The sequence below is a fragment of the Diuraphis noxia genome, unplaced genomic scaffold (assembly GCF_037042655.1).
Source record: "Diuraphis noxia isolate RWA-SAM2 unplaced genomic scaffold, SU_Dnox_SAM2 contig0002, whole genome shotgun sequence".
NCBI lineage: Eukaryota > Metazoa > Arthropoda > Insecta > Hemiptera > Aphididae > Diuraphis > Diuraphis noxia.
Genome location: NW_028301712.1, coordinates 12,375,575 through 12,402,817, shown reverse-complemented (window position 1 = coordinate 12,402,817; position 27,243 = coordinate 12,375,575). Strand labels below are relative to the sequence as shown.

Below are 27,243 nucleotides of genomic sequence, written 5' to 3'. Positions count from 1 at the left end.
TGGAAATTCTCTGTTCTGTCGTCATCGATGGATATATATACACATTTTATTTATATAATGGTCACCGACTTTTCCTACTCGATTACCATTATGTTTATATATATTGAGAGCACAACATATAACATATTAACATATATATATACACACGTCAAGGGTCCCTCGGGAATGCTTTATACATATATACACGAGCGACATCGTTCGGCGTTTGTAACCGGGAGAGGGTCGCATTACGGGACCGTGCATATATTTATACGTGTATATTATTACATAATATCATCTGGCTCCTGGGAGGGATATAGGCGCGTGGTGTACGCTAATTCAATAAGGATTCTTGTCCGAGCTCGATACAACTCTGCCGACGGGATACGTCATTACTCATTATTATTATACTGCTGGAGTACGCGAATGCGCGCCGCAGAACCTTTTAAGTAGATAGACGGCGTATTAATTTCGAGGACGTCCAAATATTGAAATCGTTGCCTTGATATTCTATACCTATATATATCTATATAATGTGTGTGTGTATGTATGTATTATAATTATTACTTGCGTGTATGACTTAGCTGTAGTATATTATATGTATAATGTGTGCTGTTGCGCTATCGTGTATTCACTATACGAAAGGGATTTCCGTCCCGTTATGGCGACGTCGTATAATATATACGTATATAGTCTAGTTATCTATTAAACATATATGCGCCCATTGCATTATGTATAAGTCGAGTTTGATACTGGTATAATAGTTATATACTATGGGTCGTGACTAGTGATGGGCAGAAACGACTATTTGATACTACCGACTATTAGTCGGTTTTCATCACGTACTACCGACTATTATTCGACTAATAATTTGCACGACCAGCTGTATACAAATCATAGAAATTAGTCGAATAATTAGTCGACTACTTTTTTTCAACCAACTAATATGAATAAATGAAATTAGTCGACTAATTATTCGACTACTTTTTACCAACCAACTAATATGAATAAATGAAATTAGTCGACTAATTATTCGATTAAAATAACTGATAAATCGGTAATTCTAAGAAATTTAAATTTTAGTCGTAATTCTATTTAAAACTAGTCAAAACAAAAATACCGATAATGACACGCACGGCGCACGTCGCACACACTACAAAGGTTTACATAGGAGACCATAATATTGTGTTAGCCGCTAGGTTTTTACAAATGGGTAATTCTAAGAAATTGTAAGGTCTATTGTTCTGCATTGATTTTATTTAGATAAATATTTTTAATACCCAAAGTACCTTAGTAGTTAGTTATCATTCGACAGTCATACGCGGTATAGACTATAGAGATAGACTATAGGCTGTAACGTCTTCTCTTCAGCTATTAAGTTTAAACTGTTATACATAAACTCCTATAAAATGTTGAGTAAAAAAAATTCATCAAACGTGTGGTGCTATTTCACTAAAAATATTCAACTTAGCATTGAAGTATTTAGTGATCCCTGCTACCTCAGTACCTTCAGAGAGAATTTTTTCAAAAGCAGGTGAAATCATGTCAGCAAAAAGAAATAGAACACATCCAAAAAATTTAGATATGTTAATATTTTTAAACAAAAATTTAAAACAGTTGTAAATTTGTATTTATTTTTCCTGTAAGGTTTATGTTTTTTGTTATATTATTATTATTTTTGTTATATTGTTGAATTAAAGTAATTCATATTTCATGCTAGTTTGCAATCAGTCCAATAAAAATCAGTTGAATAATAAAAATAAGTCGAATTAAATAATGATAATAAGTTAAATAATAAAAATTAATCAAATAATAATAATTAGTCGAGTAATAAAAATAAGTCGAATAATAATAATTAGTCGAATAATAAAAATAAGTCGAATAATAATAATTAGTCGAATAATAAAAATAAGTCGAATAATAATAATTAGTCGAATAATAAAAATAAGTCGAATAATAATAATTAGTCGAATAATAAAAATAAGTCGAATAATAATAATTAGTCGAATATTAAAAATGTTCGAGTAACTAAATTAGTCATATGGTACTACCGACTAAGTCGGTAGTAATTAGTCACTTTTGCCCATCACTAGTCGTGACCTTCTATACGTGTGCGATCGTTTATATGAATTTCGATCCCTTAATAGTTAATACCTTTGGAGGATATACAACCAACGTATTAACATACATACATAATACGTATAGAACGTTATACGTTAATAATAACTTAAGCCCAGACGTCAGAACGAAGTCAGAAGATACAGTTGCAGTTTATCTGTAAACTATATTAAACTAAAAAGTCAGCGGCAAAAAGTTATTTGAAAAAAAATGTTTGAGCTAAGCTAAAAGTGTTTTTTGGTTTTTGTTTGAATGCATTTTAATGTTTATTCGTTGTACAGGTATAATGCAACCACGTTTTCGAGTACCTACCTAAATTAAATTTCAGACATTCGGGTACTATAGTAATTTCATGAATCTACTTATAGCATATTTTTAAAAATAGTGTTATGATAATTCCATATAGTTAAAGTTACTGTAGTTACTAACAAATTGGAAAAATTGTATACATTTATTTTTTTTTTTTTTGCTTATTAATTATTATGACTGAAGATTTTGGTTAGGTTATTGAAATTTTGCATTTTTGCTGTTTATTTGATTGTAGAAATATTTTATTTAAGCGTATAACAATTATTATAAAATGTTCAGTATTCTTGTTGTTAAATAATTTCAAAATTTGTTCCTATTTTAACACCATCAACTAAACATATATTATAGTTAATCAAATTTAATTATTGAGTGGAACGTTTAACATATTAATTTTACAATGATGCGTGTTTTTTTTTTTTTGTTTGACATATTTGTACACGATTTATAGTAAACTAAATATTTTTGGCTTTAATATCCTCCCTAATTTAACTGGAATAAAAAAAAAAAATGGAAGAAACACAATTTTTTGATTAGACATTTTACGTTCAAATTGATACGAAATTAGTTATTCAAACAAAAAATCACGATTTGAATTAGCTTGTTGTAATTTAAAAGTATTATTCGTAGAAACTTGAAACTTTGACATATATTGTTATATTTCATGTACATAATTTTCATAATATTTGAATTTATTTTATGGTATTGCCTATTTAGCACGGTTAATTGATATCAACACTAAATGCAATTACAATAATAATGTAATAAATGCATTGTCAATAGCAATATAGATTTTATTTAGGTACCTACTTATTAATGTATATTAGACTAATAAATCGCCCACTCATTCACTCACTCAGAATTGAGTTTCGTATGCTACGGTTTATCCTTGAATTCAAGTTTAACACATAATACTTTACCTACAATAAAACGGTCACCTATTTTCTCTCTTATTCTAAAATAATGAAAATATTCATTTCATTCATTTACCGAGGTGTGCATATCGAAAATTCATTGCAAATATTTATTATATTTGATCTTATAGTGCCTATCTGTCTTTCTCTTAATGATGTTTTTTCATTATTATTATTAGAAAACTTAAAATTTCTATTTACAAAGACATTAAGTTATTTTGATGACATTTACACATACATATAACAAATGATAAACTTTATAAGGGAGTTTATCTATTGATAGAACCTTTCACTACTTGATTTTAATTTAATTTAATTTAAATTATGAGATCTCTCAGCACCAGCGTCTTTCATTGTCGTGGAGTGAAGTTGAGCAAGTTAATGAAAATAGTTGATTCAAGTTAAGTTAGGAGGACACATGATCGTTAAGTAAAAAGTTAACAGTTGGCAAATTATAAATTAAAAGTAAATATGCAAACAATATTAATTTAATTCAGTTTAAGAAAATTTAATCTATTTTTGACACGTATATTCTTATGGCTGGGGTCATTTTATAAATTTGTGCAACACCGAAAGCGTTTACCATTACATAATCTTGTTATATCTGTATTTATTGCACCTTCATCATGCTTTTAAGATTCTAAGCGCAACAATAATAATTCATAATTTATCATAATTATATTAATATACTTCATATGTCGAATGAAATATGTAGCCACATGACATATATATATATATATATAATACTGAGAAAAGCTAAGTTTTTTAACTGTCAATTAAACTAATTAAGTTGAAAAGCTAAGTTTTTTAACTGTCAATTAAACTAATTAAGTTGAAAAGACAAAAAAAAATAATAACTTTTCAACTAGTATTAATGCTCATCTTTGTCGTGGAGTGTGTGTGAGGATAACTTGGATATTTGCTTGTTTATTTGCCATTTTTTAAGAGTATAGTTGGTTTGTAACAGACAACAGTTTTAAGAAGTTGAATTAAAGGATTAATGAAGTTAAGAAAATATTGTTGCCAAATATAAAATTTTCAATCATATATTCATATGTATCGGAAATTTAGTTCGAAGTAATAGCATTTTTCAGGCAATTAGTTGAATTTTCGATTTTTTTTAATGCGATAATTACAACTTATAATAAACCTTGTATTAAATTTTAAAGATTTTTGGATAGCCAATATTTTTATAAGCATTAAAAAAAAAAAACAACTTTCGATTGTCTATAAAAAACTTAAAAAAGTCAAAATATTTTTAAAATTTAATCGTAAATAGATAACGCTAATATAAATATTTGGCGAAAATTTCAAGGATTTACAATGATTCGTTTTTGTGTTACAGCAAAATAAAAAAATTTATTTTGTCGAAAACCTATTATGCGAAAAATTCCCGTTTTTTGGTCAATGTTTGAGGGTTTTTCCTAGCTCTTTTTTAAAACTACTTGGAATTTTCTTTTTCAAAGAAGGGCTGAAGTAAAAAATCAAAGCATTATTTCTACTCCAAAACGTGATGACACACAAAAAAAAAAAAAAAAATAAAAACATACATCATTGTAAAATCAATACATTCCTAACTTTGTTCAGAATCTAAAAGTAATTATTGACGAATAATAAATGATCAAAATTAAAGGTTAATTTTTACTCAATGTAACATTGTAACTTACCTAGTACCTACTGAAGAATAAACGACAAACGTCGAAGACAATACAGTTTATATTTTGGTCTGGAACAGTTATAAATTACAATAAAGCGTATAATATGATCTGAGTATTGCAATATTGTTAAATGTTAATCGTATGTCTCACCGTTTCGTTTCAAATTGTATTATTTAATGCTATATTATCAATTATTAGTCATTTAAATAGCGAAAATAATTATGTGGGCATACAAAGTAAAGATGCATATAGTTAAAACATTATATTAGTATAATTAGTTATAAATAGTTATATTATTATATTGTAGTTATCTACAACGTTAAATTTATTGTGGAAAAGTAAAACATATTATACTGCCCACGATCTATGGTTTATAATGTTTCCACGATTTATATATTATTGGAAACTTGCCAAATAAAAATAAATTCTGTTAATCCTAGAATTCTTTTAATGAAAAAGAGTAATAAAAACCTAACGGTCATGAGCTTTATTATTAGGCTTACATGTCGTCTGTGTTCGTGATTTTGACCACAAAAGAATCAATTTTGTTTTTTCGTTATTCGATTTTTTTTGTCGGATAAAATGCCTTTCCAGAAAGATGAAGCATCAAGCCATTTTTACTTTTGGATCTTTGTTCTTGAATTCAATTTGTACTTAAACTCTAACTGTACGCAAGTCGATAGTTCCGTGAATAAAAAAAATAAAAATAATAATCTTCTGCTGACATCATATTATAGTGTACACCATATTTTCCGCACTCAAACCAGTGATAAAAAATGCAGTTCAATTTAAACTAAGATTTAATTTTGTCTTTTATTTAATTGGGTAAATTTTTTTTTATTTTTTTTTTTTAATACATCCTCTGACATAATGTCGAATACACTCTGTGAAGTGGTTCCTTTGTGTACCGAGGGCTCACCCCTGTCAAATTCGCCCTCGCCATCAAGGCTCCCCATAGGGTTAATTAATACGTCTCTCATTCTATTGGCTGCCTAATAGTTGTCGGAATATATTATACAAGTGAGTGTGTGTGTGCGTGCTTGTGTTGTGTTTCATGGGCGCTCCCTTTCGTATTGTATTGAAAAAACTCATCGTATATTAAAAAAAAAAAACCACTTATAACTTGGAATGTCAATATAAAAAAATGTCCTAGTCTATAATGGCGGTTTTAATTGGCTCTTATTGAATGTATAGCGTAGTATCCCTTTTATGTGATCGAATAAAAACCCCGAGGACAGATTTAAAACGTAATAATAAGCCAAAGCCTGACGGAGGAATTATATGTACGTACAAAAAAAAAATCCAAACCAGTTGTTTGGAGATCCTTTGTGACAACAATTAGACATTTTTATGAATATTTTGTTATACTTTACCTTTTACCTAAAAAAACATATATTTTGTATATTACATAATTTTAAAATTTACTTTTCATTTTCAAGAAAAAGTTTATACCATATAATTTTGATAGGTTGGTACTATTTAATACCTTATTCCCACTCTGTTATTTTAAACTGTTATAAAAAAATTACCTATATATTTTAGATATTTTGTATCATTATTGTACATTATTGCATAGATCAATAAGATTATAGAAATTATTTTAAAATATATAAATATAAGTGAATTTTGCCCCCTAATGAGATTGAAATTTGAAATTATCAATTTTACATGAAACATATTATAATTCTCAGATTCAACTGTAATATTTTAAACATAATATTATTTTACTTATTAATTATTATTTATTATTATATTATTTATTATATTACTACTATGTTGTATTAATTGATTAGTTATCTTTTTAACAATTTAGTTTAATGTATCAAAATTTTTATTTTTGTGTTAGTATACGATATCTTAACTATTTATTTAATGTCGCTTAGTGTAATAACTACTATTTAAACAGATTAAAATAAATAAATAAATATATCTCTACAATATAGTATTATAAAAAGTGCTTAGAGTACGTATTATGATTATATTATATATTAGTCAATAGTCATATTCTATGTAATATATCTTGTTTACAAAAATATTTGTGGGTGTAGTGATATTTATAAATATTCTATTAAAACATTAATATCATTTCTTTTTTGAGGAAAATATAATTTTTACATGTCGGAAAATGTTTGATAATTTCTTTGAAGCCCTTAGACCAATCAAAGACAACACCAGAAAAACCATCACATTTCTAAACTTATTGATGTTTAGCCTGTTTAGGTACAACTTAATCTAAGAAAATCATTATATCACATAATATGTAATTATTTATTTTACTACAAGCTAATAACCAAGTATTTGATATCGTACCACGAATAAAAGAAAAAAATTACACGTAACTAAGTATGATTGTTATAATTACAGTACTTAATTTTCAGCACGTTTGGAAAAACTATCAGACGAAGAATTTCAACAGAGTTTAATAGAATGGCAACAGAAAGAGCAACAAAAAAAACTAAAGGAAAAGAAGCAGAAAAACCCAAATACTCCAGAAAAGAAACTTGCAGGTATGTGCAAATATAAAACGTTTGATTAATTACCTATGTGTTCTTTACCAGTAGATGGCTGTTATATAATTTTTTTCTTCTGAATTATAAATTATCATATTTTACTTTAAACAGTTAATGAAGTATTACTATGTACATTACCTATTTTGTAATTTACTTAGAGTTTGATGTCAGGTAACCAAAAATATACTTATTAATTTAATATCAAGCTAACAGGTTTATTTAGATTTAGTAATTTCTAAATATCTCATTAGATCATAACAATACAATCAATAATCAAAATTTGTAATATCGTTGTGATAGTCACAGTATAGGAAAACGTATATTTATTACATTTAAATTGTTTTTTTTCCTAGTCAAATATATACGATTATTTTTAGTATTATTAAATGAAGTCAAAAATTTTAGTGGCAACAGTAAAAGTTGTAATAAAAAAAAAGAGCCAGTGTTTAATAATAAAATCGCAAGAGCGTGGAAACGCCTAATGCTGCTTAATATTTTTACGTAATGGGTATGTGGCGAAATTAACAAATCCATGTAGGTACCTATATATTTTTTTACTGTTTTAGTTCTAAGGGAAAAAAATCATGTATATAATATTCATAATATTATATAAATCTTATATGTCGTTATACGATTTAGCCGGAAAATTCGCTGTTAGCTTTCTCGGTAAATGATGAATATAAAAATAATGAACGCAACGATGACCGTTAAAAAAAAAAAATGAAAAGGGCGTATCCACGGCAACGGATGCGGAAAGGCGTTGCTATTATCACGCTGGCTGCTGTCCCGCCGCGCACTGTTACGCGTCGCCATGGCAACTGGACTTAGGACACCTTCAGACAATGGTGTCAGGAGGCCCTACGACTCTGCTGCACACACAATTTTACTTTGTGTATACGTGTATGTATATATATATTACATATAGCTGTGTGTGTGTATGCTTATTGAAAAGCGCCTAGGGATAACATCGGGGTTGGAAACTTGCTAAATTAGTCGGCCGCATCCTGATCCCTTTTGTCCTTTCACCATGCGCGTAACTCGTCTCCAAAAAGCTTCTCATCGTATACAATATAATGTATATATATTATATATATATTACTAAGCTTAGTGGGACTGGGGAGGAAAAAGACCGGAGGATATATATATATATATATATATTCTTCAGCACAATGCAAATTAACACGAGATGTAGTAAAGATATACACGATTTTATTTTCATACTGAGAAGCTTTTTATATTATATTTTCATAATATTATCACGATACAATTAATATATATGTATAAATGTAGTATAATATATAATGTATTATAATTCCTCCTTTACACATAAATACATTCGTGCTCTTTGTGGTGTAATTAGTATACATTTGTAAATGAAAATACTTTTATGCTTCTCAAATATTGGATGCGCATTAATTATGTTTTTTTTTTTTTGTTTATTATTCTCTTTTTTGTTCATCAAAATGTTCGTAATTTTGACGAAACAAATAAAAATAATTTATAAGTCTATATATTCTTAACGTTACAATTTTAATTGTTTGATGTCAAATTCAATCAAATGTCACATAATGTTTTTAATTAGTACCTATTTTCTCTCACTCTGCATTTTGATTTTATATGTTGTGGTAGGTAGGTAGGTACTTGATTTCTGCGTACATTTATATATACTCATGCTCTTTTCACAAGAGATTTACATTTACTATAGAAGTTATTGTATTATTTAATATAGCTTATAATGCTAGTTTCTTGGCCCGCGTGATTTACTAAAGTATAATGCGATGATTAAGGAATCACAACCAATGAGTATATAGTTTTTGTATAATTAAACATGTGTTTCGCAATATTTACCGACATAATTGTTTGTAGCTAATAATGATATTGAAATGTTATTTAAATATATTATTATTTTTGTCATTAGTACAATAGTACCTACATAAACTCTACCTAGGTATTAAAACAAAGTGTGTTCACTAATCAGTTATCATCGTTGTTATTTATTTTTGTGTTCTTTTTAGTAAATTTTTTAATGTATGGTTTTCAACAGTAGATATCTTGGTTAAAAAACTAGTTATAATATGCTATAGGTACACCATGAATTTTTATCATGTGAAAAAAGCTTCATTCTATACCTAAATTTTCATATTAATTAAACGATATTGTTTACATTAAATTTATACATTTTCCCGGTAAAATATAAAAAACATTTAAAAGTTAAATTCATTATATACGTATTTAATTTGTATTCCTAAATAGTTATTAGTAATTAATATTAATAAAATAATAATATAATGTAGTGTTATATAATTTATATTTTCGTGCTTATTTAATATACTCATTTTATAATATTTTAGTCAAGAATAAAAACATTTTTTTTTTTACATATTATATTGTGTTTTAATTACATATTTGGATAAAATTAAATACATATATATGTACATATTTTTGAATATTTAATACATACAAATCCGCACTCTACTAATTATATACATATCTTTACAAATATTTACTGTAACATTCGTTTTATTTGAATTTGCTAAATACTTATTCCCGGTAAATGGAGCCATTGGTTTTATTCCGACAATATTCTTATTTTTTTGCGATTAACTATTTCTTTTGTGTCTTAATAGCGTGGGTAATTCCTTTTGTTTATTTTTTTTCTTTCGGCACTCGTGACTTTGTATTATAAAAACAAAACCAAGTTAATCGGCTTCTTTAGAATTCGCAAAACCCCTTTCAATTCTTTGAAATTAAAAACAAAAGAGACTTGGGCAATTTTTTACAAAACACCTTCTACCGGCTTCTACTACAAGTATAGTGTACATGACGACGGCGCGTCGGCTGCGGCATTCTTTTGACGCAATATATGAACGAGATACGATTACCTCTGCAAATACATTTATTGTGTTCACGATGAGGGCCTTATCGTTTTTCTCATATCCTTTCCTTGTTTAAGTATTGGCTGATCTTTAACAATGATATTACCGAACGGTAGACGGTCAAATGCTCCCGAATACAAATGCATGTAACAATAAAACACACCAGGATTTCTGGGATTATTTCGCGAAGGGTTCTATAAAACTGTTAGATATATACGCTTGTTAATATGTTATCCATTCACGTAGTAGTTCATTTTTTTGATCTGATTAGCTTTTTAAGCCGGATGAAAGATTCAATTAGGTAACATTTGTTTTTTTCAACTTGATAAAACATACATAATAATTTCCAATTCACTAATTTTGATACAAATAATATAGAATCTTGTATTATTCATAATATACGAATGATTTCAAGATCAAAGTGTGAACCCTCTTTTTTAAATTTTATGAAGTATAACATTTACTAACATCTTAAATTTAGGTTGGTATAGATCCTATATATATCGAACATAATAATGTGTTTATTTATATAAATTCAATTATAGGTACTTGATCGGATATTCAGATGTATATTTAATTTAGATTCTAAATGAAATATACATCTGAATTATAAATTTTAGAATATTAAATATTTCCTACTTTACCTATAATGTCGAAAAAAAATGTAATTTTCGTAATATGTTTTACAGTTAAATTGATTTTAAAAAAAAGTAAACCTACACCTGACCAACACGGTGAGCATCTTATATTTTATATAATATTATACACCTATATATGCCAGTATGATATATATATTATAATACACGCGTGGTACAAATGGATATAAAATTCGCGTAGCTGTGCACGTGACGAGTAGATCGAGAACAAGCAAAAAAAGCTAAACGTGCGCGCGCGTTGCGCTGTGGCGTATCACAAGAACGATGAGGGGCGCGAGGGAGAGCGATTTGTATTTCAAGTGTGAATAACGCGGCGTATCCCTTGGCAACGAGAAGTCGCGACGGACCGACCGGCGTGCACGCGTCCATATATGTGTATAAAATATTTTGTGCGCGGTGGCGGCGGCGGACGTGTCGTCCAATAAAAACGCGCCGGGCCGGACGCGCACCGCGGAAGTCCGGTGCCGCTGTGACGACGATAAAATGGCCGCGCGTGACGATCGATATAGGTATATATACTTGGTACGGCCGCCGCCCTATATAGCCACCGCTCCGAGAGACCACCCTGCAGCGCGCCCACGCTACCGCTTCCGGCTAGCAGTTGATCCGTCTGCCCGCGACACATCGTAGCCGAATATATATATTCATCCTGGCGGATCGTTGGAGAGCCATCGTGATATTATATACCCCGTCCTTGTTGCAGTAGGTATTTATATTGTGTATATAACTGACTGATGTCGCTGATCTCTCACGGCGATGCTGCTCGCCATGACAAATTAAATACCCGTTGATTTACCTCGACTATTACTCATTACTATTTTGTAGTTATGTATAAACTACCTTACAGATTTTTAGCGCATTCGCATTCTGGTGTTCTTTGCCCGCAGGTCAAAAATAATATTTTTTTATGGTAAAAACGAATTGCCATCCATCGTTGGTAACCGCATCATTTGCGGAAAACGACTGTACCGATTTGGCTAAATGTGTTAAATATAAATATCGGAAATAGACCTAATGTGATTTTTACGGGAAGAAAAATTGGAAAAGTTTCCAGGAAAATATTGTATAAATGATTTCCATTGGTTGTATATTATAGTATTGTAACAGTAACAAATTATTAGAAATTAGTGATTTTGTTTCTATATAAATGGTTGCCATTGCAAGACAGTGCAGAGGTTACATATGTCTGAAAATCTGATATAATAATTTTAATTTATGATTCTGATATTTGGTTAATATATTTTTGATTCGTGTTAGTTTATCCGAAGTTTGTAGACTCAATAACCATTGCACTGTTTTCCCTCTTGGTATATTTTCAACTATTATACAACCGATTATACATTTATACCTATCAATATTAATAAAAAAATTATTCATTTATAAATCGGATATTTTTCGTGAACGTGTTCATATACTTTTCTCATAACAATCATAACTCTTAAATCAATAAGTTCTTATATACCTATGATATAAATCTATATTATGCTTTAAACTTGTAACTTACAGCTTACAATTTATAATATAAATTTGGGTCCGTATTACGTGCTTGGAATATGATTGAAATTTATTTTTTGAAATTAAATATTTCGATAGCACGCCATTAAATCTTTTCGAACATTTTCGAATTTCCAAACGGGTTTATAATATAAACATAAATATACAGATATTCATAGTTGATGAGTTAACATTTTTACCTAGTATTCTATAGTGCCATCAATTAACTAGTGCTTACCTTATTGTTTATCCTACAATTATACCTAAATAATGACTTTAGAAGCTATATACTTGAATAATATATGTGAATTATATTTAGTTATGATTTTATCTTGATATTCTTAAACAGTTATGCTCTTCATCTCAACTATATAAATTAAATGTTTAATACTTTATTAACATTATGTATATATAACAATATTTATTCGAAACGTTGTTCGAAAGATTGAGACTTTTATTCATTTATTATGTAAATCTGTGATGTAACACAAAAGAATGAACTGTATTTTGTTAAAATAAAACAAGTACTTATATCAGGTATATAATTCAGCCCTAGTCCTTCTGTTAACGCTTTAGAGTATGCAAACAAATTTTAATTCAAAGACGTTTAAGTGTGTAACCTGAAGATTAATCTTTGGAAGTCATTAAAAACTAAACAATCAGAGAATGAGATCAACTTCTAAAACACTTGTGTTGGTTGTTAATTATAGCATCTTCTGGCAAATTGTTGAACACTTAATAAACTGAATAGAGTTTTCATTTTTCAGTACTTAATTTAATAAACAGATGTTTACATAATCCTATAACACATATTTATTTTTTATTTTTCGTTTTGAATAACTCGAATATATTGCTATTATAAATTAAGAATGTATTTTTTTAATCAAGCCGTTTTTATAACATCATACCATCATCACAATGTGTAATTTAAATAATTTACTTGAAGGTATAGGTACCTATATATGAAAATATTTAATAATTTTACTTAATCGAATCATGTTATATTAATGTTTTTCTATTATCTATATCTAAATCTTACTCGTATATTATATAGACCATAGGGTGTAAGGTGTAATAGAAAGACCTTACAGATAAAAATGATAAATTTTTTACAAGTTAAACGGTTAAAAAAATTATAAGAAATTATATTGATGATAAATAATTTAAGATCAACTTATTTCTATATAGGTACCTAGATTAAAAAAAATATATTTTTATAAATTCAAAAAAAATCAACTATACTTCACAAAAAAAAACATTTTTTACCAAGTCTTTTGAAAAATTGGATTTAGAATTAACTAGGTATTTAAAATTTTTTCAAAACAATTCAATTCAAATTTAATTTTTTTCTTATGCATATAAAAATAAAAATAAGTTTTTACTATATTAGTAGTATACAGTTTTATATAAATTATATATATATATAATAGTGATTTGATCAAAAGTTATTTAATTTGTCAGGTCATTCTGTTAAACATTGTATATAGATACTTAATATGCATGCGAATGCAGGATGCGTAGGTATATCTAATCTAACGCATATTATACACATTATACTTTCGTAATAATTTATATGCTAATAGAATATATTTTATGAATTTATTGGCTATATTGTACCTACCTATAAATTAATTATAACAGACCGATACAATTGTAACAGTAAATATATGTGGTATATGTGTTTCTTGGTATAGTACGTATACCTAGAGGCCATAAGAAGTAAACATTTTTTGATGCACTTACTGTTCTAAACTATGATTATGAAAATATGCTATTTTGATGGATTCATGGACACTTTTTCGTCACATGTTTCCCCGTTTGATATTTTCCCGTCCAATACGATTCCCCATGCAACATTTCCCTGTCCATATTGTATTTATAATATTTAGTAAGAATAATGAAATTAATTTTAAAAAACTCAAAAAAAATTAACTATAGGTCTAATTATATTCATTAAAGATCACGTTTGTCATCTGATATACAATATTTTCTATACGTCTATATCTCGATATTTTATTGTTATATGTTTCGACTAATATTTTTCGTTATCGGTGTAAAACCCAAATAATTCGTTGATAAACTAATAGTCAACACACATTATGAGTATATCTATATAATAATATATTATCTAGGTACTATTTAGACGGCGACGGAGATAATAATCTGATGACGGGTGAGCAACCGTCAGTGCGTCAGTCCGCTTTTTCACTTTCATCTATTTTTTAATTGTTATAACGCGGTTTACAATGTCTATAAATTACGTTAAAAGTTCAAAAGGAAAAGACATGCTGGTGTACTGGGTATATATTTTTGAAAAAGATTACATGAAAAAAAAACTTATTTTAAATGCATCAGAACAATACTAATAAATACCGTGAAAGAGGGCACATACAAAAAAATGATAAGGTTTCTTTTCATAAAGACGATCATAATGATACACCGAATAATGAAGAAATTGGTGTTAAAAAATGTATTTCACAATAAAAGAAATTTCAAATTAAATTAATCAAAGAAAAAAATTTAAGCCCGATTAGTATAATGACTGATTTTGTACAAGGTCTAATTGATGCATTTATTACTTATGTTTTTCCTGGTACATAAATGAGAGGCTGTTTTTTTTCATTTTGGTTAGTGTTTATAACAAAAAATACGACACCTTCCAGAAAAACGTCAAAAATATATGAATGATGCGACTTTGGCTTGAAAATAAAACAGCTAATGGTTTTAGCTTTTGCTCCAGTGGAACTCATATGTAGTGGATAAATTTGATAAATTAATGTCTCAACAGTTATTACGTTATTAACAGTTAACCAATATTTGATTTGAAATTGTGGAGCCAATACGATGCTTAGGTTTGCCAAAAACAATCAATAATATTGAAGGTTGGCATAGAGCATTCTCGTATTTGTTAGCTGCGTCTCATCCTACTATATAGAGATTTATTGAAGTTCTTACAAAAGAACAACATTTAACTGAAATTAAAATTAATCATTTATTGCTGGACAGGATCTTTCAGCAAAAAAGATAAAATATCGAGATGTTTCTAGGCGTATAGATAATATTGTGTCTGCATAATATGATGAACGTGATCTAGATGAGTACTTAATTATGGAATCGCTCTTAATTTAGAAGTACAACATGAAAATATTTTATTGTAATTTTTTGTATTTTTTTAATTAATCATATTACACATATATTTATATTTACACGATCTAGGTAAAGATGAATATTTTAAAACTAAAAAAACAGAACAATAAAATGCTTGTTTTCTGTTTTTTAAATTAATTTTATTATTTTTACTAAATAATAGACGGGGAACTGACCAGATACCTTTTGGCGTACCATAGATACACATATTTATCATACTATTTAATATGTATTATATCGACATAATTTAATATAAGTACTGTAAGTAGAAATATATATAAACACATGTTATCATATTGTATTATCTTTGAAAGCTTCAACTCTATATAAACGGTCGATGTTGATCCGACACGTGACTACTGATTTAACTTCATTATACAATATAATGCAAGCAGAAACGCGTCGCACCCTATATACTAATTATTATGTAGCTTGTATTTTATATTTTCAAAAGCGAATCTATACCTATATTAAGTCAGTTTTAACTTAATTAAAATATATATATGCATGAACGTATATTTATTGGCTCTGTCGCTGTAACGGAGGAAGAATACAGTGCACTGTTGTCTGTTTTCGCTTGTTACTCGACATCATCTCTCTTTGTTCTTCTATACTTTAACCGAGGCGAATAAAAAAATAAAAATAAACTGAGAGAAAATTCTTATAATAACTCCTATATCAAGCAAATATCCTCCCTGGGGGGCTTTTCACAAAAGGATTTTTGCGAAACCCTCCGTTTTGTCATTATTAAAAATAAATGGGGAAGGAAAACGCGATTAATAATATCCCCACAGGGCGCAAGTAGTATATGGTGTATAATATCCGTTCCGGATAAGCTTGAATCCGTTTACATACAAACAAAAAGTTGGCTATCGTCGGATGAATTTTCGTCCCTCTTCGCCCTCACCCACAACTAATGCCGCACCGCATTCAATTATAATACCGGACGTCTTCGCCTTGCGAATAATTTATACATATTTTTTTTTTACAGAAACGAATATTTTACCCGCTAAAAATAAAGGATTATGTTTGTCATCGGCCGTCACTAACAGCGATGATTCGGAAGAGGAAATGGCTGTATTTAAACAGCCTGGTAAAAAAAGAAAAATAAATAACAGTAAAGATCTTGTAAGCTTATTTTAGTGACCAGATATAATAATGAACTGAGAGAATATTTCATTTATTATTTTTGTTTTGTTTACAGGACTTGTCCGACGGTAAAAACATGTCAAACGACGATTCAATAATGACCAATGACTCCAGCCCTAACAATAGTTTGATGACAGAAGACGAAGACGAAAAAATTGAACCACAAACAGGAACTAATATTCCAAAAAAATCTAAGTAAGACAATTTAAGCAATATTGTTATTTTGCGATTCCTTGCTATAGCAGTATATTACTTAAAAATAATGTATGGTTTAGTTTTTGTTGTGAATAAAATTAAAAATATTTTTTCTCAATGTAGGTACATAATTTAACTCTACAATATTTTTCTTCACTTTCATTAAACAGTTTTTTTAAAAAAAAATTTATGTACAATAAGACATTCCTAGCCTATAAGGCTATCCACATATATAGATAATTAGTGTTGTTAATATTTAGCTATTTTAACATGATAATAGTGTAAGTAGTAATAACAATGATAATAACAGTAGTAATGACAACAATAGTAATAGTTGAGGTGGGTTATACATATAGACAATAATAATAGTGCAGAATGCAGATGATTAATAAACAAAACAGTTAAGTAAGTAATTATTTACATAATTACATTCTTTAATTACTTTATTATGGTATATATGAGAAAAAAGTTCATCTAGAAATAGCAATGAAAAGCAAAGAACACCAACCTCTACACATTATTCAAACTTAGCCAATTTCTAATTTCTAATAGCCTCTAAAAAATTGCAATACTTATTTTTCATGAATTATATTTTAAATATTTGTTATTATGTTATTATTTTAGTATTAAATTATCTTAATTGTTTTATTAGATATTAATATAATTAGATATTACTATGATTTAATATAAAGTACCTAATTATATTTTATAATGTCGTGTAAAACAATTTCGACATAGATCGTGATGCACCTATAGTTATTTTTACGAGGATGTTCTTATAATTTATTATAATAAATTAAAAAATCTATTAAGCATAGATGAGTGAAAATGGACCTATATGCTTTGCGTGATACCGCTGTGCCACTCTATACCCTGCAGTTGGCTTATAAAACTTATAGTACTTAAGTTAGTGAACTACTCGTTCAGTTTTTCTAGACAACCATAGTCAGAAACTTTCAAAATTAATCTATATAACTAGCATGTATGGTACATCAATTTAGGTAATAGTCTAATTTCTATAGAGAAGTAATGAGTACTAATTTACTAATTAGCAGGGTACGGAACTATTGTTGAATTTTAATATTTTTTAATTTTGGTTGTAGAATATTTGTAGTAACATATGATTTTGTTTTGTTTCACATAACGAAATTCGATACACAAATGTATACCGTATTTTGCCATTTTTTCAGGCTAAATTTATATTTATCCATTTTTACTGTTAAGTGTCAATCAATATATACTATATAGTATCATCTACAAGTTATACCTAGCTAAATGTTTTTTTTTTTGTAAACTTTGTGATAATAAGATATTGACTGCGGTCATTTTACTGCGGTGATGTTTTGTTCTTCAAAATTAACAATAAAATTATAAACTTATAAAAACATTGTTTAATCTGCAAATTAAATAAATCAATTGAATATACCAATCAATAAAAAGTAAAAAGAATAAAAGTAATTACTTATAAAATAATAATATTACTAATTACCATATTATATAATCAATTCTAATTCTGTATATTTTTAATTTTGATTGTTAGTCTAAGTCATTTTTATTTTATTTAGACCAGTCATCCCTGTGATATACTTCTGTACAAGAACCCATAAACAAATTGAACAGGTTATCAAAGAGTTACAAAGAACTAGTTTCAATACCGCCAGGTAAGCTGGGATAAAAACGAGTCTTATTATTATATGATAAACAAAAAAAACATTTTTATTTATCTACTCTTCATTTAGGAGTTGCGTGTTAGCGAGCCGTGAACACACATGTATTCAAGATTCTAATTTATACTACCCCCAGATATCGTACAAATCAAAAACTGAACTATGTAGGGATTTATTAGATCCAAAAGCGGTAAGTGTACGGTTCAGATGTATCGGAATTTATTATATCCCGTTGAATGTTTATATTATATACGATTCCATGTGTATTGTAAAATACAAAACAAATGCATTATTCTTAACATCGAAACGAGACCCCAACCAATATAATTGTAGCTGGTTTAGCAAAACATTTGGGTACCTACCTATACACTTTGAATCCTTATTGGCCATTGTTATTAAATGCCGGTGGGCATTGACAATTGAAAGCGCAATGAAATGTACCGTATCACATTTCATCGGTAGGTATAAGTAGTAGGTACACAAAATGCTGTACATATCACTATTGACGAAATTTGTTAGTTATTAATGGGGGAAACTTTATGAGATATTTTTACTTATATATATATATAATTCATCATATACATACTAATAATATATATACTGATTATACTGTAAATTTATAGAAAGATTCATTATTTTTACAGAACAATTTTTTAAATTTTTAAATTATGATGAATATCATGTATTCTTACAGTGGATTTCATACTGCATTTTAGAGATTTAAATACGTTTTAGGTTTTTTATGCATTTAATTTACAGCCTTAACTATAAATAATAATCTGTTTAAAATATAACCTTAAATTGTTTCAACATACATACATACTACAAAGGAACAAAGTATATAATATATTATTATCATAAATATTTAAAGTCTTTATTGCTTAATGTCCGTTTATATTTAACATTTATTTACATTTTAAATTTTAAATCATGTATTTTCATAAATTGTTGTGTTTAAAAGTTTTATAGTAAACTTTATTCTATTCTATTTTGATTTTTGATCAATAATTATTTATATAATAATAATAGTAATAATAATAATTTATTGCAATAAAAAATTTTTTAACAATTTTAACAAGATTTATACCACGGACTATGATTAATTAATTAATTAATCATAGTCCGTGATTTATACATTTATAAAACTACAAGAGTTATAACTCACTCTATAAGCGAAAGCTTGAATGCGGATGAATTAAGTTCAGTTAAAATTATAATCAAAAAAATAGCTAAAAATGTAAACAATTTAGAAATTATCCAATTATAATTATAAATGGTGAATAGATACTTACTAAGTTGCCTTATTTTGACAATCACACGCTGATTTATAAAATTACTTGAAGACAAATGTTAGAGGAAACTTAAAAACTGTATGAAAGTGATTAACTGTGTTAATATAATTTTATTTTTATTTTGTAGCAAAATCATATTGAGCAATTTATGTAGTTTTATGTTATTAGTTTAAAGAAAATAATTCTAAACTATGTTATACGCGCTTGTAAAATTTAAAATATGGGTGTAGGTCGTAAGATGTAACGTTATACTATAAAAACCTGCTACTAACTACTTATATTAAGTTATATTACATTATATTTTCAATAATTACGAAGTATATTTTGGAATCGTCTCTATATTATTATAATATTTTATTTTTATTTGAATTAAAAAATCTATACAAATAAATTTATTTGATAAAATAAATACATAATTATATGGAAGGTATATGATTAAAGTAGCCAATAGTAACTCTTGATTAACATATTATAGAACTGCATTTTAAAACGATAATGGAACAAATTGTTTCAATTTATTTGTTTGATTACAGAGACGGAGAAATTCGTTAAAGTTCAAAAGGACAATTGATAGGTGTAGCTATTACGATAACGGTGGTGTGAAAATAAGCACTTATGGCCAATTAGCCAAGTTTGGAGTGGAATCTGTTTGGGACATCGAAGACATAGTGCGTTTGGGCATTTCTAAAAAATCTTGTCCATACTACGGTACACGATTGTTGCTCAAAACTGCCGAAATCGTTTTTTGTCCTTACAATTATATCATCGATCCGGTCATCAGAAGTACAGTAAGTATACATTATACATCACTATATTTCAGTGTGTTCAACGTTCGTGTTCTATGACGTAAACCATCATTTTGTATTCCTTATAATATTAAATATACAAATTTTGCTTGCATAAAATAATTTTTACATTCTAAATAATACACTTTTTTCAAGATGAATTTGAAACTAAAAGGCCACGTGATAATCGTCGATGAAGCTCATAATATCGAGGACCAATGCCGTGAAGCCGCTAGTCTGCAGTTAGATCAGACGAATATGAATTTGGCCAAAGCGGACTGCGAAAAAGTATACAAGTCTTGTAGCAATTCAGTGTCATACTCAAGGCTGGTAAGTGTTTATATGTCTGTACGACTTTTTTCGTAGATTACATTTTATTAATATGTTATTATTTACTATTAATTATCATTGGTACAATTTGTAAATTCGTTATGCTGTACAGTGTACTCAATCATTTGATTATTGCCAATACAATAAAATGCTCAATATTTCTGTCGATTGCTATAGGCTCGATATTTGTCTGATATGTCAAAGTGGATCGATGAAAAGTCTAACGATATTAAATCTTTCGATGATTATAATCGAGGCGTAATATCATGGACCGGAACATATACCATAGCCAGTTTTGAAGATTTCGGTATCGGGTTGACAGCCTTCGAAAAGTTCAAAGTGTGTACTAATCCAAATCTAAAATTGTGTTCATCGATTTAACCTCAAAACATTTATTTTTTTTTCAGAAAGATTGCGAAACAGTTTTGGCCGATTTGGCCGAAGAAAGTAAACCTGATGATGCAGAGTCAGATAACAAAGAAAACGGACTGTTAGAAGAGGAAAATGAATTGGTTGAAAAAGACGAAAATGCAACGATAGAAATTCACTCATCTCAAGATCAAAATTTCGATGTGGCTATTACAAATGCGACTAAAAACTTATTGTCGTCGATTTGTACGGTATTTAGTTTGTTATATGATGAAAAGTACAAATTTGATTACCACGTTTCCCTAGAAAAGATCATGCAAATAAAGAGATTTGAACACAAGGAACGAGGAGTAAGTCATATACTACATTTTATTGAAATACATGGAAACAATACATATTTTTTTTAAATTTAATTTTTCGTGCCACACGAAAAAAAATACATTAATACAATTATAAATTATTAAGTTATGGGGTATTCATTTTTCTTAGGTAGATAGTATCAGACGGTTATAATAAGTGTGCCATATAGGCATAGACTTGGAAAAGAATAAAAAAAAATTAAACAAACATTAAAACATTAATAACAATTGTGTAGGTACTCAAATTTATTACCAACTGAATTTGAATAGAAATGGAAATAAAAATAACTAAGAGTATAGTGTATAACTTAAAGATTAGAGGAGGTATTGTTTTTTTTTTTTCTAAAAATAAATGGAATTAATAATAACCTGCAATTACTGCAGAAACAAGTGGAACTTTTCATAATTATAGTGTTATCACATATCATATATTTCAGTTTTTTGATTTAATTTAACTTATATTTGTATAATATTTAAAAAATGTTCTTTTAAATACAATAATATATAAATATATTTACTCAGGATATAGGGTACCAAGTTTGGTTAAATTATAATGATTTAATTGTTTAGTTATGATTTTTTTAGAATATTCATTTATGTATTTTTATTATTAATATGAAAATATTTAGATTATAGTACAACAGTACTATACAATAGATAATAATAATAATGTCAATGTGATTGGATCTATGTAGGTACAAGGAAAATAAGTGCAGCTGAATACGTCTAATAAATATTTATTATTTTCGATTTTGCTTACAAACTGTGTGTATAATTCCAATTTCCTGTTGGTCATTCTTGCTCACACAGGGGTTATTATTATCGTCACCATTAATTTTTAATAAATTTACATAATATTCTTTAACATATATATATTTGCATTGCATTACATAAAATACGTCGCGCATACAAATAACTTGCCGATATAATAATAATCAGTATTTATTTGCTGTCGGTGGGGAAGGAAGGAAGGTGTAATATTTAGATCCAACCTCATGGTGTATGTTATAATATGTTTAATACAGGTTCAGATATTATCGAACAGCTATTATTACACATCACCTACATATATACTATACGTATAAACTAATATTAAATAATATAATATGCAATCAAATATAAACAAAGGCAATGAAAAAAAAAAAATCAATAATAATAATATATTATGTGTAAATGATGTAATAAAAAATGGCTCATGATTGTTTGATTTTGTTTTTCATTTTGCCTCAGAAGGCGCCGGTCACATTAGGCGGGTGGATCGATAGCGCCGCGCAGCCCGAGGACTCGCGGCCGGTGTGGAACAACGTGGTCAGCTTCCTGTGCCTGAACCCGGCGGCCGTGTTCGGCGAACTGAAATCGACGGCCCGCACCATCATCCTCACGTCCGGCACGCTGTCGCCGATGCAGTCGTTCCAGTCCGAGCTCGGCACGCAGTTCCCGATCGCCCTGGAGGCCGGCCACGTCATCAAACCGGACCAGTGTTGGGTGTCGTCGGTGAGCGTCGGTCCAGACGGGACGGACCTCAACGGCCAGTACCGGAACATCAACACGTACAATTACCAAGACGAGATGGGTAAGGTTCTGTGGGACGTGTGCGCCGCCGTTCCGCACGGAGTGCTGTGCTTCATGCCGTCGTACATGCTCATGGAGAAGCTGTACAACCGGTGGCAGGTCACCGGACAACTGGACCGCCTCAGACGGCTCAAGGTGGTCATGTGCGAGCCGCGGCGGGGCGACCAGCTCGAAGAGCTGATGACCAAGTATTATGCGGCCGTTCGGGGGGACGAGGGTGGCCCGACCGGGGCGCTCTTCCTTGCCGTGTACCGCGGCAAAATCAGCGAGGGGCTGGATTTCTCGGACAACAACGCCCGAGCGGTGGTGGCCGTAAGTATTATTGCAGTGATTCGCTCGCTCGAATAGAAAAGAAAAAAAAACACCCGACCTCGCGCAGTTTTAGGATATTCATATTTTATTTGTTTGATATATTAATTGTTTGAAGTGTGTCTATAATATACGAGTGTATTATAATAAATGCAATAATGTCTAGTTTCAAAGCGTACAATATCCATCGTGTTCATTTAATTTTCAGAAAACGGAAAAAACGTATGGCATGAAACATACTTGCAGTATTATAGAGATTGTAATTTTCAGCCTTAACAATACACGGGAGGTTGACTATTTTGTTCGACAATAGTTTTTTTTTTATTCGAATTCAGCGATAAAAATTATATATGCCACGACATATGTCTAATTTTTCGTGAAAATGGATATCGTATACACTTTGAAAATAGACTCCTTCAATTCTTTTCGCATCAAACGCGGTTCAGACGTTTGGAGAAAATTTAAAATATTTGTATGCAAACGACTTATTATATTTTCCTTATTTTTTGCACTCCTCGTATGTTTGTTGTCTTGTTGTAATTTGCATACTTATAAATACGTATCTGACTCGATGTCAAGTCTAAAACACATCGATCGGCGCTTTCGCTTAATTTTTGGTATATAGGGTAGAAAAACGTATAACGAAAAGCAAAAATCGATGCAAATTTACGCTATACATACATAATATATGCTGCTATAAAACTGTCTTTTTCCAATATACATTCATGGTGTTGACGTTATACACATCATATCTGCTTGTCTTCGCGGAAATTCGTTTGATATTGTTAATTTCGTACCTACAAATTTTTTTGTTCATTGTTTTAGGTCGGCATTCCGTTTCCGAATTACAAGGAGGCGGCCGTGACGCACAAAAAAGATTACAACGACAAACATCACAAGAACAAAGGACTGTTGCCCGGTTGGGAATGGTATCAGATTCAGGCATACAGAGCCTTAAACCAAGCACTTGGCCGATGCATCAGGCACAGGAATGATTGGGGAGCTATCCTGTTAGTGGATAGCAGATATGAGCAGCCCAAGAACCTATCCGGGTTGTCCAAGTGGATAAGAGGAAGGGTAATGACGATCGTTTGTTTATTTTCATGTTTGTTCGTGTACTTAAAATATATACCAAGTACCAGGGCCGTCTTCAGGTTTTACGAGGCCCCGGGCCCAACACATTTTGGGGACCTTACAATACCTACTAATTTATGATTTATGATATATAAACTTTTTAACACATTATGCATATTATTTATTAAATATTCTACATATTCTAAAGTGAATTTTTGTTTAAATCTCTGATGCTTTAATATTTATAATAATTTCGAAAAATACTAAAATACAATTCTACTAATTAAAATGTTAACATATTAATTATTCATACATTAATATGTTTATAGTTAAAAATAAATGTAATTCATAAAACAAAAACTAAAAAACAATAAAAAAAACATTATATATATATATATAATATATTGATATAAATTTGTCAATTTTTAAATACTCTTTAATGGTTTCTTCCTAGCTTTTTCATTTGCAGTCTTCTATAATATTTTCATAATCTAAACTTGATAGTTGTTCATGTTCAATACTCATTAAAGATAAGGAGTTTAACCGTTTCTGGCTCATGGTACTTCTAAGCTCTTCTTTAATTAAATTTAACTTGGAAAATGAACGTTCTCCACTTCAGTTGGTAATCATCATTGATAAAAAAATTTGGAAAGATATCATTATGTTTAGAAATGTTTCTTCTAGTCCATTTGATTTTAAACATTTTTATGTACTTGAAATACTGAACTCAGAAATATAAAGTTCCGATAGATATGCTTTTAAATGTATACATTCTAAAATTAATTCATTTTCAAATGTCTACATGATAAAATTCAGCAAATGTTTTACAATGGACTTGTATTTCTTTTGTGTTTACATTTTTTAAATTTGAGAAAAATCCAAACTGTTTATTTATAAATTTGTATGATTTACCACGAATTTCTAACTGAGTTATTATAGTGTATCTATTATTGGGAAGTAAGTTTCTATTTTGAATTTTTCACTACTTTAAAACGATATATTTTCGTTGGTCCGTTCACCGGGGAATGTTAAATGAATCCTCCTCTTTTTAGTTCGTTTATTTAAATCTTTATAGTCTGAATCTGGAAATTTTTCTCTATCGACAGATTCATAATTATAAAATTCATCTCTAATTTCACTTAGAAAACCAGCAAGGGAATCAAATAATTTTGAACCGACGTCAATAGTTAGGTTTTATTATTTTAATATTTTTTCGTTCAAGATTTATATTTTATATTAAAAATATATATTTTTTTTTAAATGTAAAATTATGATATAAAATATAAATGTAATACATGTAAATTTGAGGCCCTTAAAATGTCGGGGCCCCGGGCCCGGACCCTACGGCCCGCCCATGCCTTAAGACGGCACTGCCAAGTACACAGTTATGTATAGACGTGCAATCAATGGCGTAACTATGATTTACTGTTAAGACACGCAGAATAAAAAAAATCCGGTAGACCCTATTTTTTATGAAACTGTATGTAAAAATAATATCAATTTGTAAGTGGCATACATTATAATATGATATTATAGTCTTTGAGTGTCATTATATTGTGAAATATTTTGTCTTTTGTTTCCGCGAAATACGTTCGTAATTACACTCGTAAATGTTTCTGACATTTCATATATTTTGTATTTGAGGATAATCTTTTTAACTTCTTTCAAACGTTTCGAATCCGACCGCGTTATTAGATAAAATTCTTGTAAAACGGTAAAAAATAAATATTATTATAGTTCCATAATGTATGTAACTAGAAAATAATCATATTGAAATGAAATGCTAATTATTTTTCTAAATTGTTATTAAAAATTGTTATTAAAAATTATTGTTTCATTTATATTTTCTTGAGTCCCTATCGTGCCAGCACGCCATCCTACTATTACGACTCTTTGCTTACAATACGACCATATAGATATTTACTTTATGTTTTTCAGGTCGAAAGGAACAATTCATGGTCGACGATCGTCGCCAAACTCAAGGACTTTGTAGAGACGAGACAGCAATATGACTCTATAGCAAGCCAAACTTGATTATTTTTTTGAACATTCTCAAGAGTGTCTTACAACTATCGTAGCACCTCTAACTAATTATTCAAATATCACGTAACAGTTTTTTTCTTATTGGTGGTTATCATCAGTAAGTAAAATACACCAATATAATATTTATTTTTTTTATTACGTAAATACATGTTAAATTCTTTAATTATAAGATTTGGTTATTTATTTTTAATACTTAGTAATAAATTATTTTTGAGTATTCTACATGGCATATCATCTTTTTACTTGTATTTACATAATCTGTTGTTTAAGTTGCAAAACAAACCTTTTGAAAATTCCTTATATCCATTGTGTTCTTCCGTGTTTATTTAACTCAACGCACTGGAATTTTATAAACTATTATTTTTACACTTTAAAGATGAATAAATAACTTTATTAAAAATCGGGTACCGTAAAACAATACCTGAGTAAGGTATTTAGGTA

General features: G+C 28.8%; 1 protein-coding gene across 4 annotated transcripts in view; it reads left to right on the top strand.

The window, feature by feature from the left end:
• Positions 1–27,024, top strand: part of LOC107169090 (Fanconi anemia group J protein homolog) — a 51,516-nt gene extending 24,492 nt beyond the window's left edge. For 2 of the 4 annotated variants that reach the window (XM_089219743.1, XM_089219741.1), the window contains 12 exons: positions 7,354–7,482; positions 16,650–16,786; positions 16,863–17,002; positions 18,568–18,663; positions 18,742–18,859; positions 20,495–20,749; positions 20,903–21,076; positions 21,254–21,415; positions 21,484–21,795; positions 23,035–23,688; positions 24,511–24,762; positions 26,698–27,024. In XM_089219743.1, coding sequence (XP_089075869.1) covers positions 7,354–7,482; positions 16,650–16,786; positions 16,863–17,002; positions 18,568–18,663; positions 18,742–18,859; positions 20,495–20,749; positions 20,903–21,076; positions 21,254–21,415; positions 21,484–21,795; positions 23,035–23,688; positions 24,511–24,762; positions 26,698–26,793 — 2,525 coding nt within the window. In that variant the 3' untranslated portion in view covers positions 26,794–27,024. Of the gene's footprint in view, positions 1–7,353; positions 7,483–8,169; positions 8,386–16,649; positions 16,787–16,862; positions 17,003–18,567; positions 18,664–18,741; positions 18,860–20,494; positions 20,750–20,902; positions 21,077–21,253; positions 21,416–21,483; positions 21,796–23,034; positions 23,689–24,510; positions 24,763–26,697 lie in introns of those variants that run through there. The other 2 variants (XM_089219744.1, XM_015518731.2) reach the window with 2 other exon arrangements.
• The last annotated feature ends 219 nt before the right edge of the window (positions 27,025–27,243 follow it).